The 19,427-nt window shown below is 41.3% G+C and overlaps 1 protein-coding gene across 2 annotated transcripts in view; it reads left to right on the forward strand.

The window, feature by feature from the left end:
- Positions 1 to 11,927: 11,927 nt before the first annotated feature.
- The window catches only part of SNX9 (sorting nexin 9), a 61,619-nt gene continuing 54,119 nt past the window's right edge, over positions 11,928 to 19,427 (forward strand). For both annotated transcript variants that reach the window (XM_066315529.1, XM_066315530.1), the window contains exon 1: positions 11,928 to 12,244. In XM_066315529.1, the coding sequence (XP_066171626.1) occupies positions 12,233 to 12,244 (12 nt within the window). In that variant the 5' untranslated portion in view covers positions 11,928 to 12,232. The remainder of the gene's footprint in view (positions 12,245 to 19,427) is intronic.

Genomic DNA, 19,427 nt, shown 5'->3' on the forward strand with positions numbered 1-19,427 from the left:
TTTGGCGTTACACAGCCTTTCTTCCTATCTCCTGAAGCCTCATCCCCCACCCTCTCCTGTTTTCGGACACATGTGAAAGGAAATGCTAAGCTATGGGGATGTAAGCACATTGCTTAATAAAGGCAAAATAAGAAGTTTTATAGTAAAGAATCGACATTTTCTTCCTTTCCCATTGGGCTGTGGCTTATCTATTACCCAAAATAGATACAACCTCCTTGTTTCTGAACTATGACTTCCTCCACATTTATGCTAAATATTATTATTACCCTGTTTATCTCAGTAGCCCAAATATTAAGATTTCCTTTATTGCTCCAGTATATTTTCCTTTATATATAAGTAGCTGCATCATAAGTTTTCCTGTCCATTTCTATCAGTGGAATAGCGTTTGAAAATGTAAATCCAACAACACTACTCACGGATTCAAAAACTTCTGCTAAGAATGTATTTTGAAAGCCTGTTATGAGGAAATTCTTAGTTTATAAGGGATTTGAAGCTGAGAAGTCTCCAAAATCTTACAAGCAGAAACATTTTCTTACAAAAAAAGTCAGATATCACTGCTCATTTGGCAGAATTTAGTGTGAATATTTTCAAACTTCCCCCAGAAAAAAATCCCCCCCAAAAAAAAGAAAAAACCAAACCCCCCAAAACCTCGGAATCTTAGCATCTTCTAAAAATTGGCTCTGCAAATTTATGGAACTTGTCTTAGTTAAAACAAATTATGTGTCAGCTTTTCATATTTTTCCTACTCAATTATGCAGGTCTCAAAGCTCAGATCACCAAAGAAATGACTGAAAAGCTATTTTAAGTTATTTCATGTGGTAGTTTATCCAAGCCAAGCTTTGTAATAAAAATGTGACAATTACCATTCCTTTGTAATTTAATACTAATTTATTCCCTTTTAATTTATTATAAATTTATTCCTTTAAAATTTATTTCAAAGGAGGACAGCTTTACAAAATAATTTTCCAGCTTTTTGCATAGGCTTTGGCAAATACACTCTTATCTACTGAACTATATGTGTTTGAAAATAGATATCCAGCACTTCAAACAGCAGTTCTGAGTTATTGTGGAAGCATAGCTGTTAATATGTATTTATTTTTGACTTTCTAGCCTAGGACATTTTGAAGGACACATATTCATTTTGCCAATTCAAGTTCTTGTGTCAGTGTCAGCCTTGAGAAGCTCTAAATCCTGTCGTTCATTCCCACGCTTTGTTCCTGTTAATTGTATCCATCAGTTTATAAATCTAAAATCTAAGTTGCTGAATCCAGAATCTCCAGTCCAAAAGGCCTCTGCATGTCTTTACACACAATAACTTTCAAGATAATTACCTTATCAAGACCTATAGAATAAGCACCCGGTTTTCATGTTTCAAACTACTCAGATGACATACTAGACAAATCTCACTTATTCCTTCACCACTAAGCATAAAATTCTGTTTCTATCTCTTCAGCTAAGGTCTTTATTAGTTGATATTATTTAGAGGAATTTCTGGTAGTCAGAATGCAGTAGGTCGAACAAGGAAATATTTAAGACGTGAGCAGTTTCACCCAAACTCTTGCAAAGCTCTAAGACTACTCAAGAAGTTTATCCTACTCCTTGTCTAAACTCAGGCTTCTTGTTGGGTTTTCCTGGTCAGGATCCCTGCTATGGTAGGTTATGTATGCTGGTATAAGCCAGTAAAGTCAGTGTATGCCCTAGGAAAGCCAGTGTACCTGGGGGTGTCCTCAGGCCAAAATGGAGCCAGAGAAAAACCTCATGGTTTATCAGTGTCAGTGACTGCCTTTAGCCTACCAATACACAGTCACAGAAGACCAGCAAACTGCTGGGATTTCTGGTGATCCAAGGAGTACTGTGGACACTTGGTTGTGTTGTGTGGGCATTAGCACAGGTACTTTCTACACAGACAGATGTTCAGAGCAACAGCAGTGTGCCACTTCCGGAGATTTTGTGACCATGTGGTATTAGAAAGGAGAATCAGCACCTGTCGCTCAGACCACTTGTGCTGAAGTTATGGGGAACCCCACGAGCTGTTCTGCCACGAGGATTACACAGTGAAACAAGTGGTTCTCATCTTGCTTGACAAATAGGATGCTCATTTGATTTAAACAGAAATACACTGTGACATCCTTTATCAGTGGAGACAACTTTCTACTTGAGAGGAAAAAATGGCCAAATAATGATGCAAGAACAGAAAGCTGACACAGAAAAGGTATTACACATTCAACTTTTGTTTAAAATTACCTTCAGCCCCTAGAACAGCCATGGCCACTTACCCACAAGCTTCTGCCACTGGTGGCAGAGGATGAGCCTTAGAGCAAAGTGCAACAGCAGCAGTGGCAGCATCACCCCCACCAGGCCCCAGCTCTCTGCTGATTCAGGTTGTCACTGAGCCAAAACAGACTTTCATTGCACAGCAATTCATCTACCAATGCTTTAAAACAAGACTGTACCCCCTTTCCTTGTTTGACTGGCTCACCGAAAGCCCACAGAAAAATCTGCTGGTTTAACTTCTCCTATGGATGGTAACATTCCAGTTATTTTGACACTGTGAAACTTGGACTTACTAAACAAGTAGGAGAAATAATAAGCACTATTAGGTTACTCTGAACTGTCTGTTGGCATTTATTTCCCAGAAGCCAACTGGTTGGAATAACAGCTCAGTTATACTGGAAAGACATTTCAAGCAAAACCTGCCAGTTAATGGGAATACCTGAAGGTGGGATGGTGTCAGAGGAATTCAGTAGAAAACAATCTGAAGTGTCCCTTCTCACGTGCTCTGTAATTAAACATAAGAGGAGTCAAGACTTCCTTTCAGAAAAAAACACTCCTAAGGGAGACTCAACATCTTACATAAAAACAAATGAGAGAAAATGACTCAGAATACAAAATCCAAGGCTGTAACACAGCCAGAGGCATTTGGCTGAGGACAGGGAGCCAGCAGCAATTGCTGCAGGGGGACACCACTGTAGATTTGGCTGCAGAGATGTTTCCAGGCACTCAGCCCATATGAATGGAATAATGGCATCTACATGGCTGAGAGATATCCATGCTGGATCGGATCAGGATAATCTGACGGCTGGGTTAAAGGAACAGTCGTTTTTGTTTAAAAGCAGCATATCTGGCTATCTCACTGTGCATAGGATACACGTGAATACATCTGCCTGTGTTAGGGAACGTCTCTTAGCTCCAGGTGAACACTCCTTTTGCAGAAGTTCCGCTTTTCCTGACCCCATCCTCCCCCAAATCATGTGACTGAGAGGCTGGAGAGTTTTTCTTTAAGTCATCTGTCCTTGAGGAGAAGTCTGCAGTTAGAACTGCTTTTGTGCAAGGAAGCTGCAGAGCAGCTGTAGTCTGAGAAAAAAAAAATCCAATAAATTGTTGTTGCCAGCTGGGGCCAAAGCAGAAACTCAGCAGGGTTTGGTTGAGGATTGCTAGGGAAAACAGTGAAGAGGTTAGCAGTGAGAGAAGTGGCCTGGAGAGTGCTATCAAAAGTGAGTTTCTGAGGGCAGTGAAAAACTTCTTGGCAGGTTAGGAACCTCCTGTAGGGACTGGGATGAGGTAAGGCAGGCCCAGATTTTATCTGTGTAGGGATTGCCTCATTGATGGCAGTCTGCAGTGCCCAGGGCTCACTTGTCTGCAGAGACACTGTGGGCCTGAAAAGCTGCTAGGGAGCTCTTCAATTTTGTTGCCATTAAAAATTCCAGGGGAAGGTAATCTCTGGAGCTGATGTAAAATTAAAGCTTTGAATTTGCCTTGTATGGCAAAAAAGGAGATGGTTAGGAAACCTGACAGACAGGTGAACTCTTCAGAAATGTGGGAAAATTGTTCGGTGTGGGTACAGTCCTTCACGTAGAAGGCCATGACTGTAGATTGGATGGCCAGAGACTGCCACCAGTGCTGTCTCACACAGATGCCGGATGGATCCTGCATTGTTTATGGTGGAAAATAAAGTTTGGAAATAGAAGATTCACAAAAAAGAACTAAAAATATTAGGTTTCATGACTCACTGCAGTGCTTAAGGGGTTTTATGTTTGTTTGGGTGTTTTAAAATGTCACATTTCCTCTTCCATTTGTTATCATAACTTTAAGGAGTCTCTTTTCAATTTAACTTTAATTTAATTTTGTGACATTGTGTGTAGCAGCAATTTTTTATTCTTCTAAACACCTTAGACTGATGTAGCAATGATAGGAAACACCAGCAACCTCGTGATAAAGAACACCTTTTGGGTAGAGACAAACTGAATGATGTGATGTGCTGAGAAAAATGCCCAGGTTGAGTTCAAGAAAATGAGAAAAGGTACTTCATCATGTAGCAGGTCTTGTCCTCAGTGTCTCTTAGGTAAGCCCACTGCAGTAACTTTTAAATCTCAGCTGTTACTTTGATAGCACACTGCTTTTTCATTTGTTCAGTGACTCTTTGATGTCAAGAGCAGCTGTGTTCAGTCTTTCTTACTTAAAAAAAAAAAAAAAAAAAAAAAGAGTAGAGCTTAGCATCTGAAAAAATTGGCTTTGTGTGACTAACCACAAACAGGACACATGACTGAGTGGTGCTGCGTTTGCTATGTTCCCCTTCAGTTTAAACAATTTGAACAAGCATACTCTGTAAATTTAAAGGGGAACTCTCAATTTACACAATGTGTTTAGAGCTTCTCATCAAATCAAGTTCCAAATTTTACCCTGTATCACGAAAGATAGAAAATCTGTACTCTCGAAAGGGGAGAAGCAGATTTTGCCCCCCTCTGTCTTCTCTCTTTGACCTCAGTGTAAGAGTCAGATTTCCAGGAAATATTTGTAGGGTTTTTGACATCTGCCTTTCCTGGGTAGCTAGAGCTATCGCTAGGGCTGTTTCTGATAATTTGAAGAAAACAAGTGTCAGCTAGTGTGAATATCTTACATTCAGAAAGAAGTGAAGCATATAAATCTCTAGGGTATCATACTTATTTTAACACTGGTAATAAATTAAATGCTTGAGTAGACTCATTGGTTTTGCTAGTAATACTGGACTTTTAAAATAGGTTTGAATATTTAATTTTATAAAGTAACTCGGAAGTGACAACTATTTAATACTCCTACTAATGAATGATCTTGTACCCTGCAACCAAAGAAAAATGCTTTTCTTCAAAACATAATATGAGGCAGTGTTACAAAAAGACCCACAGATACTTGAAATTTTCTGACCTGCCCACAGCCACATAATTTGCTCAGCAGCAATGCAAGATATGCAGCCTACAGAGCCTCTTTTGTAGCCCATCATCTAGCCATAAGCTTTCCTTTTTCTCCTCTTGTACATCATTATGTCTGGGATAGCATGATCTTTATTGGCTACAATGCACAGAAACAAATCACAAAAAGTAGGATCAAAGGGACCTTAAGATTCCAAGATCCTCCTGCAAGACAGGATAAACTTATAAGAGGACTACTTCTAGTTATAGCATAATGAAATTCATGAAAGCTTCTACTTTCTCCCTTTATTTTATCCCCTTCTGGGATTGCCTGGGTTAGAAGACAGATTATGCACTGGAGATCTAACAGGGGTTGACACGATGAGAAATATATACACACTAGAAAGAGGCTCCATAGCTCTTTCTCTAGCTGCAGGACATCCTAACCCTACTAGAGAAAACAGGTAGTGGAAATCAATATTGCTTTGCCTTTCCTTTGCAGCATTTCTCATCACCTTGGCCTGCGTTCATTAAAGATGGGTTTATGAATGCAGAGAGATCTACTGATCAGCAGCTTCTTCCTGTGAAATAATTTCACTGTCGATTATTTCTAAAGGGATCAGTGGCTCAAAATAATATTTGAGGGGTAAAGGACACTAAGGCCTGGTTTTGTCTTTTGGTGATCACATAAAACAAATGCTCGAGGACTGTATTCCTTGTGTATGGAAACATAATCAATGAGAGACCCTGAAATGCCCATAATTTCCATGAGAAAACAGAAAAAAATGTAATGAAGTAATAAACTGTTAGAAATGGAAAATCACAAACTATTTGAAAAGTCAGGATTGTATTGCTCCAGAACATCTGTCTGTGTCATGGGGAAAAATCGTGGGTGAACGTTGTGCACACTGGGGAGCAAACAGTAAGCCAGGCATACAATAAATTTGAAATCCGTGCTGGTCAGGTGAAATGATAGTTCTTATTTTCATAAGAGAGCACACAAATTAGTATATTTACATATAAAAACATATGACAGAGCATTTATCCACAGTGTCTGCAGCTCTGCATGCTCACTGTCACAATGCAGAGCAAAGCAATGCCATACAAAGGTTGGATACTGACTGTCCTTTGAATTTAGATATAAATGCCTATAGATTTGATCCTACTTTCATCAAGCTGCCTTAAAAAACTGCAGCCTATGGTGCTACATAGTGTGCCACTGCTCTCCTCCAAAGAAACTCAGAGATCAATACAGAAGGCTCAGACCACATTTGTCCTGCAGCCTTCTGTGGCTTTCTTCTCAGTGAGCTACTCAGTGAGGACAAACAGCTGGACCTTCATCTAAACATGTCAGCAGAGAATAACCAATTACATCTTTAGCACAATCACCTATCTTGTGTGTTGGAAGACAATTTGCCTGCAATTTTGAGAAACAAAAGCTTATTAAAGTTGACAGGACCGCATCCTTTATATACTTGTACATTTAGGTGAATTCGTAGTGGATCTCACTCCTGTTGCTTTGCTTGTTCAAACTGCAGTCCCCTGAGATGTGAGGGCACAGCAGCTGGCACAGCCCTTCCACCATAACAGGAAAAATGGAAATAAGCCACAGGCAGTCAGCACTCCAGATGGAAAGGGTCAGTAGTGGTAAGAATCAATAGTGCTAATGGTATATCACTTTTACTAAAGCTAGCAAGAAGAAAAATTGAAACATTTATCCCTTTTAAAATATACTTTTCACTGAACTGTATTCTGTTTTTCAGGAAAGCTGAGTTCAAAACCTATTGATCCCAGCACCCCTTGCATTGAAACACAGATGAACATAAAATATGAACAAAAAATCTAAATGCAAACCACCTAAGGTGCATGACATACATGCAGGTACAAATATCCTATCTCAGTTGCAAGCATCTGTAATACCAAACAGTGTACAGCTCAGGGGAGAATACAAAAAGCAAACAAACAAACAAACAAAAACCAAAACAAAACAAAAAAACAAACAAAAAACCCAAAACAAAACAAAACAAAAAAGAATTTTATTAGTGTCAGGTGTTCTGAGAAATGTTTTATCCCTTGCACAAGAAAGCATGATGTTTGTTTCATTTCTTTCAAAGCTTATACTGCTAAAAATTACATACATCTCTCACTGATTATTCTGCTGAAAAGTGAGAAAAAGAATACCAGAATTGCCCAAAACATTGGTTGCAGTTAAGGAAAAAGGGAGAAAAAACCTGGTTCCCCCACTATTATCTAAAGAAAGAATAGATCATCATGACCAAGCAAGCTTCAAACTGTGGCTGCCACGGTGCTCATCCGTAAGGATCTGTGCTAGGTATTTAATCCAAACATCTCCCTCTTCCTTGGGTGTGATCAAAGTTGCACCAAAACATGACCTTTGCAATCAACCTCACAAAAGAAAAAGAAAAGAATAAAAAGTGCTTTCAAAAAATTGAGTATGTCTGAAAGCCCATTGCAACTACATCTTGTCTCTGGAACACACTTCTTTTTTTTTTTTTTTTTTTTTTTTTTTTTTTTTTTTTTTTTTTTTTTCCCTCTCTTTTTTTTTTTTTTTTTCTCTCTTTTTTTTCTTTCTTTCTTTTTTTTTTTCTTCTTCTTTGAGTAGCCTTTTCACATCTTCAACGGCCAGCAGCTGTTTCTTTAGATTTTTAACAGAAAATTGAGAAAATTGAGTCCACCATGCCTCCAAATTGTTAGCTTCACAAAGATGTGTTGAAAACACCCCAACACCCCAACACCATGAGAGTAAAGAATTTGGCAATAGCATGGCATTGCACTTTTCCCACAGTGTAAAGAAAACAGCATATTCATACATGGCACAAAACCAGTCTTGGCTGTGTGTGTATTAGAAATGTAACTATATAAAACCAGAACTTACCTTGAAAAAGGCCCACATTATATGCATAGTTCAGATAATAATGGTATTGGATTATCAGCTCTAAGAAGATAAAATCCTTAATTCACAATCAAATGCATGAAATACAGTTTTTCTCAGAACTGCTTATTCAGAGAGAAAATCAGAGACTGAAAACTCACAGGAATGTGGGTGTAATTTTGGGTGCAATTTTCTAAAGCAGCTTTTCCAGGAAAGTTTGGACCTAAAATCCAACAGTATTTCAGGACTGGCTGCCTTACTGTTTTGATGGTGATCTTCCAGCACCAGGTGCAGACTGAGATTGGAAAGTGTGTCTGTAATCTCCTGAGCATAATTTTAAACTGCCACACACAGTTCTGGGTAAATGAGAGGTAAAATCATGCTTTCCTACAAATGCCATATGATTCAAGATTTCATGTCCTTTGTGCCCAAAAGCTCCCAACATAAAAAAAAAAAAAAAAAGAGCAAAATATTCATTTTTTTTTCCTCAGAACACATTTTGTGAAATGTATTTTTCAGATACATTTGCAAGTGATGCCACTGGACATTGCTGAACAGAGTGATGCATGGAATCATCAATGAAATGGAATTCAGCAGCTGGTCCCTTCCTGCTCTGTGCAGATAACACTAGGTTTCTTGCATGTGGTACCTCCCATCATTTTCTGTCCAAATCTGGGGAGGGAAGGAGACACAAGACAGGAGGAAGCAATATTTTATATTTCATCTGGCAAACTTCTTAGGAGCATTGAAGAAATGGTGTCAACACAATTCTGAAAAAGAAACTGCTGCTCAGCTGAGTGGAAACATGACACCCAAAGAACCTGGGGAGAAGTGGGTGACGAAGTGTGTAGATATGACTTCTGAAGGTGAAGAATACAGTACTTCTCCTTTTGATTCATAAACCAAGTAATTGCTGCTACAGTTAATTTCAAGGCTTTGAGAATGTGAAAAATATCTACCCCTTCTTAAAACAAGAGGTGTGTATCAGGCGACTAAGGTAAACATGATAATTAAAAGGAATAAGAAATAGTTGGAATGTTTTTGTAGTTGCTCCCTAGTCATTGTTAGGCTTTCCTGATTAATGTAGTTAGAAATCTTGAGCTAAAAGCATTTAGTGTGGAACTGATGTTATCGTGCTCAACACATTGTTAGGCTTTCAACCAAGGAAAAAATTCAATCACTTCTTACTTCATAAACCACCTTTGAAAATAAAAACCTAGGGACAATATAATCTCTGTACGCCTCCTGCAAAGACTTCGCAAAAACACGTATTTAACAGCCTGCTTCATTTGCAAAGCTGTTGCCACTAGTGATAATTGTTGCTCGAAAAGGCTTCACAGCCGTGGTAAACGCCTCAGGGCCAGCTCAGTCACCGCAGAGCATCACCCAGGTACTGCTAAAGGCTCCCAGCAGGGACAAATCCAAGGTGCACCACCTCAAGGAGCTCCAGAGGACAGTATCTAACAAACACAAAACGTAGTTCTTTCTCCAGATGGTTTTCAGTTTGAAGGTTATCTGAAGAACACGGTTTCTTTATCATTCCCCGCCAAGTTTGCATAAGTCAGAACGTACAAGGTCACTGACTTCCTGTGAGCTTGAAGCTACAAGCAGGCCTTGATGAGCAGAGAACATATTCAGTAAATGTTCTCCATGTCCCTTCTCAGAGTCCATCGTGAATTTAAAAAATCTGCATAGGACTGTTGGCAGGAGCTTTTCATTTGATGGGGCTCTGCACAAGATCACTTCTCTGTGAACTCTGAGTTCCTGGGAACCACTGCAGACCAGCTAGCTGCAAAAATACACACCTAGCAGAAATCTGTAGAGAGAAGTTCACTTATGTGCTGAGCAAGGGATTTTCCTCTGTTACTGACTGGGTTTTTCTGAGGTGGAGATATTTATTATAGCGTACATTGAGGCTTTAGTACAAAGTGAATAATGAGTCAACTGTGTTCGAAAGCTGATAAGCTCCACACAGCTCTACATTTCAAAACTACCAAATGCTTAGATATGTAAACAACCCCACTGAAGCCACTGAGATTTCTTTTATGTCTAATGCTAAGCAATCATCCAGTCCTAATTAACTAGGACACAGCTTGGTAGCAGAAAGGTAACTAATTTTGGAAGTTTGGGAAATTTTATGTGGTTTCCTTAGAAATTTGTGGGTATTGGGCCCTCTATGTTAAGAAATAATAAAGCTGACTGCTAAGAAGAGATATGTTTACTTGCGATCCAAAGTGATTCCAAGGAATATCTTCATTGAGACAAGAATTAACAGCAATTCATTGCAAATAGTATTGGAAAGATCCCATAAAATATTTTTTTTCTCAGAATATTCTCTTGCACTGAAAGAAACGGTAATATTTCCCTTATCCCTCAAACTTGTCAAGTAAGACTTATTTTCAGGACTACCTCACAGTGGAAAACTGTGAAGTGAAGGCTTTAAACACACAGAGAAGCTGAACAAATCATGACTGTGTTCTTCATTCCCCAGATGGCAAGCAGAGCTCTGCTAAAGCACACTGGCTAGCAGCTGCATATGAAACTTTTCTGGCAGTTGTGCTGACCACAGGTAAAGAATGACACAGACTCAAGCTTATGCTAAAGCCACAAGTTTATATTTCACATAGCAGAGCAGCATCTGCAGAAAGGACAGAGTGTGCTTCACACATCTATGAGCTGGGGATCCCTAAAGGAGACAGTGCTGAGTCTCTGGTTTTCAGACCTCTCCCCTTTTTACAAGATGTTGACTAGAGGACTGGATCAAAACATGCCATGTTGGAAGGATTGTTGCTGAGAAGGTGGAAGAACAGGGTGTCTTAGTACACAAATGAAGGAGTTTTGTTTGTAAGGTAGATGAAATGCCATCTGTTGATGGACCACACAGCAAAGCTGATGCTAAATACAATACTTCAACTTAAAGGTGGCATCCTACCACGTCATTTGTGAGCCACGCACAAAGGTTTCACTTCAGGTACTGCTGTTACAGAGAGTAGGAAGTTGGAAATGTTATATTTAATTATATGCTGAAAAAGCTAAAAAGAGAAGCAAATGAGTTCGAGAACTTCTGAAGTTAATCAGTTCAATCACGCAAACAGTGGTGGCAAATGAACAGCCAGCTTCCTCTTATTTCCTCATCCTCACTTTCCATGGAAACTCTTTCACAGGTCCAACAAGGAAAATCTTTTCCAATGTGAAAAATCCAACCAAACCTGTGAACGTATTTTTCCCTTTTAATAAAGCTCTCACTGAGAAACTATAGCAATAAATTAAAAAAAAAAAAAAAAAAAAAGCGAACAAAAAAGCAGCTTGTAATTCTATGGGCAAGGAGATATAGATGAAGATTGGATAGTGCAGTACGTTGCATGATCACTGCCACTGTATTTTCAAATTCCCTTTTTAACCCCCCATCTCATCTCTCCTGCAGGCTGGGAGTCAAGTGGGGTAGCAGGTAGTTTTTATGAGATGGCCATAAAGTGCCCAACAGGAATACTCCCGACCTTGAGGAGCTCCTTGGTGCTTTTTACTGCTGCTCATAACTGCTGTTCACCGAGGCCCGGCCGAAACAGGTCAGGGGCGACGTACACCGCCCTGACAGCCGTGGATGGAGCCTGGCTGAGGAAAAAATTGCTTTTCTTGCTGTATGATTGCTTTGAAATTTCCGTCCAAAGGCACCCGAGGGGCACATACCACCTTCCTGAGGGCTCTCTCCCCTAGGCGAGCGAGAATTTGAGGCCGAACTCTGACTGCAGAGCAAAGCCCTCGAGGGCACGGGGGGTGGGCAAGGTCCGCCCGTCCGCCCCCATGGCCCCCGGCACGGCCGGGGCGGCTCCGCCGGGGACCGCCGCCGCGCAGCGCCGTCTCCCTCCCCCGGCCCCGACGGGAAGGCTGCGGGCGAGCGCCGTCTCCGGGTGCCGAGCCCGGCCGGCGGAAAGGGCGGCCGAGGCGGGGGCATCGCGGCGCGGCCACAGCAGCCCCCGCCCGCCCAGCGCCGGCGCTCGGCTGCCGAGCCGCACGGCGGCCCCCAGGAGGCGGCGGGGACGCTGAGGAGGAGCCGCCTGCGCGGCCCAGCGGCGGCGGCGGGCGGGCCGGACACACCGACCGAGCCACCGAGCAGCCGCGGCACGGAGAGCGGGAGGGAGGGCAGAGCGGCAGCGCAGCCCGCGCCGGCAGCGCCATGGCCACCAAGGTGAGCAGCGCCCGGGGGTCGGGAGGCGGCGCCGCGGCGCCCTGTGCGGGCCCGGCCGGGCGGGCGGGGGTCCCGGGCTGGCGGCGGTCCCGGGCGGGCGGGCTGCGTGCCGGGGGAGCCCGTCCCTGCCCGGACCTTGCCCCTGGCCGCCGGCCGCGGGACGGACGGAGGGAGCGCCGCGCTCGGGCCTCGGCGCCGCTGCCCGGCCCCTGCTCGGGGCTCGGCGGGGCAGCGGCGACTCTGGGGCGGGCGAAAGTTGTTTTTCTGCCGTGTTTGTGCCCCTCCGTCCCCGCTCCTCGGCGGAAGGAGCGTAGGGGTCGAAGAGCCGCCGGAGGCCGAGGGTGCTGCTCCAGCAGCCCGGCGCCCCTGGCCCCGCTCGCAGCGAGCCCGGGCAGCGGCGGGGCGGTGGGAGAGGCCGCGGCCGCCGGCGGGCCCCGCAGCCCCGGCCGTCAGGGCGGCTGATGCCGACCCCTCGGGGCCAGCCGGGGGTGGCTGTGCCGTGCCTCTGGTGGGAGCCCAGAGTCCACACTGTGCCACCTCTTAATAGGAAGCTCTGATTTTACACAAGAGGGGAAAAAAAAAAAAAAAAAAAAAAAAGACAAGACAGGAAGTTAACTTGTTTTGTTCAGTTCTTCAATAGTATCTGCTGCTAATGCAACTGTCAAAATTAGCCCATCCTATCTGAAAGTGGCCTCTTTCTAAAGAAACAGTATTTGTTTACTGTATTGGTTGATGAAAGCATCTCTGCTTGTGTAGGTGTGATTTAACACGCACCAGCAACTCATCTGTGATTTATCTAAGTATCTCAGGAAGACTTTTTTTGGTATTTGAAGTATTACTTTGAGTCACCTGATTCCATTAGCTTGGCCAGCAGTTTAAAAATTTTCCTTTGACTGAGGCGGTTCTCATACAGTGCACTATTTATGTTGTGCTTCTCAGTGCTGAAGAAATTCCACATCTTGAACGTGTCAGATTTAATGTGTAAGTAGCTGTCTCTATAACCATGTAAGCTGATGGTGGCACATGTTTGAATAAACTTTTTCCCAAGCACAGAGAACTTGATTTTAGGTTTCAAAATCACTAAGGCAGTTTAAAAATACAGTGAATATAGTCGGTATGGTGAAATTTATGTTTCTGTTGAGCTTTTAGAATATTTTTGATAGACTTGGTTTTAACACTGGTGGTTCCAGTAATTCATGGGATGTGTGTATGAATATTTTTAAATCAATCTCACTATTGCAGGTAGCAAGAAAGTTACATATATACATAGTATATATGCTACATAATGCACAGTATATTTGGGACATTCTGTACTAAACCAGTTTACAGTTCCTCTACTCACTTTGAGGTGCAGTATCCTCATGGAATCCTGTGTTCTGTGCCGAACACATGATCCATTTTATTCATACATTTGGAAACTTTCACTTTGCTTTTCTTTAAACATTTTTTGGAGACATTATGGCCCCAGACGGAAGGGCGTATAATTTCTGACTTCCTAACTCAGACTGGCTTGAAATCAGGTGGTGCAGTTTTTTTAAATTCTACACATTGCAAGCTATGGTAATGTACTTTAACTTGAAGGCTAACATTCGTAAGTGGTAGTCAGGAAAGAGTAGGCATTTTATTGCTATTATTTTGTTAGGCTGGTAACTGTGAGCAGTAGCAAAGAGAAGCATACTTTATTTTCTATGAGCTCTACTCAGGAGATGGGATCCCCTCTGCAAACCGCCCTGTTTTGGTTTTTATTTTGTTCACGTTGTGCTAAGGTCAGCTATAGTAAAGGATACATTGTTTTTTTGAGCAGTGTAAGGGAGTAACTGGCTGAAAAAACAGTTTTTAGGAGCTCAGCCAACTAACCGGTCACCATTTCATTTGGAAAGTAAATTTTGTTCTTTACATTGTAGACTAATTTCTCACCTTCTGCTTGTACTCCTTCACTAATTGCCTCTTTTTAAAGGAAATATGCAAGGTGTATTTGTACTTTATGTGAAATATTAACAAAATTAAACTGTAAATGGTTGTCTGGAGTATGAATTTTTTGAACTTTAATGGTGTCAAATCCTATATGGCTGATAAGGGTGACTGACAGTCTGGCCTGGCCCGTGCTGCACAGGCTGTTAGAGCTTCCTGAATTGATTCCTGTTTAAACTAGAATATACTTTCCAAGGAAGGCTGGGGGCAAATTCAGTCTTGATTTGAATGCTTTCAGTGATGGCAAATCCAGTCTGTCTTTTTTTTTTGTTTGTTTTTAGACCATCAACTCTCTTGCTGTTGATGCTTATTTCTTTTGAATCTGAGCTTGCCCAGCTTGTTTTCACCTTTATCATTTTCTCTACAAAATTTCCAAATGCTTGAATTAAGGTGTTAGATTTCATGTGGATGGGGGATGCAAATAAGGGTTTCTTCCATAGCTAGCTTGTAATCCTTGGCTAGTTTTCTTGCTCCCACTTTGATAAACCACAGCAATTAAATTCTTAGAGTTTTTCCATGTTTAAAGATGCGGTATACAGTTGTGTAATGTGCTGACTCTTCTCTGTCCCATTCAAAATCAATGCATTTCTTATTGAAAACAGTAAAAGCTTTTAGAGGAAAGGACTACTATTTTCATACCAAAAAACCTTTGCTGATGCTTTCCTAGCATATTTGTTAGCTGGCAACTTGGGAGTCTTCTGTCAGAAGAGGTCAGGGTGGCTGTAGGCCTTAAGTGCTCTTAAGACTGGGGAGGCTGTGTCTGATGTTGTGAGCTAAACTAGCAGCTGCCATTGCTCCTTCTCCTTTCTCACTCCTCATCCCATGCTGTACGTACATCCCAGGAGTCTACTCCAGCACTTGTCAGGCCTGTTTTTAGCTACAGTAAGTTGCTGAATATTCACTGAATGAAAACAGAGGGGTCATTTCTCCAGCTCTAGGTAGTTGCAGTAGTTGGAAGTTTGCTCAAAGATGGTACAGAAGGTTGGATGGGGTGATATAGATGGGAGGGAGAGACTTCCATGGAGAAGGGTGGAAATATAAATGGGAAATGGAGGATCTGAGGCTTCTGGAAGTAGTTCTTTTGTTAGCTAGATCCTTACTAGAGCTTGGCAGTGGATTATGTGGTTTGCTCAAGGTTATGCGCTCCAAAAACTGAAACAAATGTTAAACTCTATCAAAATAAGGAAAAAAAATTGTTTAGGAGAATTCTGGAGTTTCACAGTCTTTTAACTGAACCTGACTTCAGAGGTAAAGCAATTTCATGACCACATTGAAGAACCGATAGTTTAAGCTAGATACTTTTATTTTAGATACTTCCTTCAGAAACAGAGTTAACCCTACTAATTCTTTATTTTTAACTGTGTCACAAATAATGGCAGAAAGTGCCTGAGCCTAAAACATTTTCAAAACTTGGTCACAAGGAAGATGCAGTTTGGTAAATGTGTTTCTGTCATAGTTGCTTACAAAAGCCACAGATGAGATTGTCATCCTTCGATATGTTCCTTTGTGATTTCTTTGGCCTTTCCTATTCTTTCCCCACTAGAGTTTGCCAAGTCCCAGCTTTACTCATGTCCTTTCTTTTGTTTTTGAGCTTCATTGAATCAAGAGAGCTAGAAATGTCAGGAAGCACTATGCTGGCTTTTAAATAACATTCGCCCTACCTTAGCCTATTTTTAAACTTATTTATTATTTTAAAATGTAGGCAAGTTCGTTTCTTGAAAAAGCTGATGCCTTGCCATTTGTTAAGCCCTGATTTTGGAAGGAAGCGATGTTATTGAGAGAACTGGATAGGCTACATGCAGGACAGTTCTTCCAGTTCTTCTGGAGCCTGTGCTGCTAACCTGTGGTGAGAGTTTTTAGAAGTTGAAACCAGGAGCTGATATATTGGTGTAACATCGTTGGTGTTGGTGACATTGCTTTCCCAAGAGAGATATTTCATAAGGCAGCTGTTAAACAGCTTCATGAAGAAGTTAGGCCTCTCTTACTGTCAATAGCAACAGTTTTTTTCTTTATAACTTCAGGGGCACTCGTATCCCACCATTATGTTCTTGATTGTCCAATGGTTTGTCTACTTTGAGGACGCATTTATCTGGTTTTAGGACTGGGCCCTTTTTTGTGGGAGGAAGTCCCTTGAGATGGAAGCTTAGACTAAATACTCTGTTCTTTAAAGAAGATACATCTTGGCAGTACTTCTAAAATATGGAAATGCTGTTCAAGGCTTTCTTGCCCATCTAATCATGTTGGATTTTCTCTTGTGAATGTCACTGGCCAGGTGGAGTTGAATTCACCATGGTTGTTGTGGTGAGGGAAGGTCATGTTTTACATATGAAAATTTCAGGTAGGGAAAAGAAACAACACATTATTCTTAAAGATTATTATCCTGAAGTGTGTATTCTTCCTTTTATCTTTGTTTTTCATTCTCTGTTGTTTTCAGCAGTATAAGGCTTCCCAAAGAAATTCCACATTTTCCTTTATACCGTCACTAATCTGTATGTTTGCATCATGAATTGGTCAGAAATAGTTCTGATTTGCAGCTGGGAAGTGAAGCACCTCTCTGTGCTAAACCCTCCAAAATACCCAGACTTCGTGTTCTGTTAATCAACATTCTGTGTTGTCCTAAATCTCGAAATAGACTCCTCTATTAAATCTCATCTTAAGGAGAGATTCAGTAAATAAATCTTAAAACATCTGTGAATTTGTGTGATCCTCTATTGTGGAGATCATGTCATAATCCATTCAACATATTCCATTATTTAAAGTCAGCAAAAGAAGTCATAGTACAAAACATGAGATCACAGCTGATCTATATATGTAGGATGTGATGGAACAAAATTAATTAGGTGAAGTAATAATTTTGATTTTATGGTCTAATCATGTGAGATGCTGTTTGGGGTTTTTAGGCTAGTATTAAGTAGACGTAGTGATACTTCCTGGGGCTTTTTAGATTATCTTGGTTTGATGGGTTTGTTTTCTAAGGGACAACAAGATGACTAGAGAAGGTGAAAATGCATATTAGTCACAGATTCCTGACCTCTTGGAGAAGTAAGATGTTAGGATGAGCATGAGAACTGATACAATTGTTTTATGAAGACAGATTTTCTGTTCTTCTGTCTTTCTGTCTGGCCTTATAGTCTTTTAAAGGTTCAATGATACATGATTCATGTTACATTGCAGCAATTACCAGTTCAAGCCTTCTCATTTCTATGCTGGAAAGCTGGAGAGCTGGTAGGATTCTGTGTGATGCTGTGCTTGAGTAAGGATTCCTCTGACTCAGTTTTTCAGTTATTTTGAGCACCTAGGCATTGAGTCATCAGAGACTCATTACCAGAGGTCATCATTTGAAAACATGATTACAGCAGCCAAAGAGAAGGAAGTCTGGTATCAGATGTCATAAGCTACATCTGCTTTATAGATTCAAAGTTTCAGGTGTTAACCCTGGTTGAATTTCTCCATATATTGGTATTCTTTCAGCAATAAGGCTTTACAGTTGACTGTAGCTTCATAAAATGGTTTGGTTTACTGCATTCTTTCAAGGTTTTCCACTGAATTATCTTCCTCCTCAGACTTTCAGGTCTTGAAAAGACTGCTAGAAGAGTGTGTGGATATTCAGTAAACCTCTCCGTATTTGATTAGGGCACCTAGCAAATTTCAGAGTTTACAGAGATCACCAAGGTAAAAATGATTTGAGAATTTCACCATTTCAAATATGTGGATTCTCTCCTGTATTAAATTGACAAGCAGTTGTAACATTGGTGATATTGGAAGCAAAACAATTTAAAAGCAGGTAATAGAGAAAAGACTGTAAAATAGTGTGAGGGATCGGTTTCACCCAGCCCTACCATAGGACAGATGAGCATTTAGATATCTAGAATTATTTCAAATAAATAGCTATTGCAGTGTTCAGCATTTAAAGCTAAACCTCTTCTATTTAAAAGCATGTTTCACAATTACAGTTTCATCCAAATTCACTTTACACTTCTCTGAGGGCTGAAAATCAGAGCTTGTGCTTTTATTTTCTTTAGTTATATTGCTGTCTTCTCAGCAGTTTATGATTGGAAAGGAGTTTCCCAAGTAAGAGAAAGTTCAAACAACAGAGCAATTTTGTAGTAGTCCAATAAGCAAAATTCAAGTGCTACTGAAGAGAGGAAAAAAACCCCATATTGCTTACTGGAAAATTTAATTTAAACTCTGAGCTTTATCACTTTCTTTCCAAAACAGTCTTTATCTTTGAGTTTCATATGAATAGGAAACCTGTGTCAACAATAAAAATAAAATGAAATAATACATAAATAAATTTGAAAGACATTTAAGACCAGAATCATTCATTTAACTTTGACAGATAGTTGTCTGTGAGACCCACAGTAAGGGGAGAAGGGCACAAGGAAGATCTCTTCCTGTAGGGAGCTGCTGTTACACAGCCTGGTCCAGCCCTTGTGGAGTTGTGAGGGGACATTGGGGACACGGCATGGTATGAAGGGCACATGAGCCATCCTGGGCGCTGCTGGTAACAGGGTGTGTGCTCTTAGCAGGTAAACTCAAAGCAGCAACTCTGTGTGAGCATGTTTTTTGTCGGTAAAAGCTCTATTTCCTCCTGTCTTTTGGAGCAGCTCTTCCCCCAGGCCCTGCCCTTTAAAGGAAGCCACTGTACCGGAGGGGTTTCCAATGTGCAAAATAGGTGGCTGGGAGGAGGAGGAGGTGGTGCGAAGGCGGCCGGTGCAGCTCGTGGCAGGTCTCTGGGGAGTCCAGCAGAGCAGCTGCCTTTGGGGAGAGGCAGCCACATCTGGCCTGGGCTTTCTGCAAGGGGGACTGGCCCGGGTGAGATCCTTCAGTCCCACTCTTGTGAAAAAGTGGGGACTGGTGAAGAACTGGTTGATGGATCTTATTTCTTATGACTTGTCATTGAGTTACTGACTTCTGCTCTGACTTGCCATCTGCTCCTTCTTGGCAAGGGAACTGTTGTGCTTTCGTTTTGTGTGTTCATATGGTATCTCTGTTTAAACTCAGTAGGTTTTGGACTTGCTTTGCTTTTCCCAGCCTTCTGAGACTACAGTTCTCAATGTTCAGAGCAAAAATAAGTTGTCATCTCAATTCAAGCAAAGTATTTGCTTTCCTGGTTGGTAGAACAAAATGGCTAGTTTGCAAGAACAGCTTTAAAAATTCCCTTAGAATAGCTTTAAACTGTACCTCCCTTCTCTATGACGGGTTTGTTTTT

Source organism: Sylvia atricapilla, chromosome 3, assembly GCF_009819655.1.
Source record: "Sylvia atricapilla isolate bSylAtr1 chromosome 3, bSylAtr1.pri, whole genome shotgun sequence".
Classification (NCBI taxonomy): Eukaryota; Metazoa; Chordata; class Aves; order Passeriformes; family Sylviidae; genus Sylvia; species Sylvia atricapilla.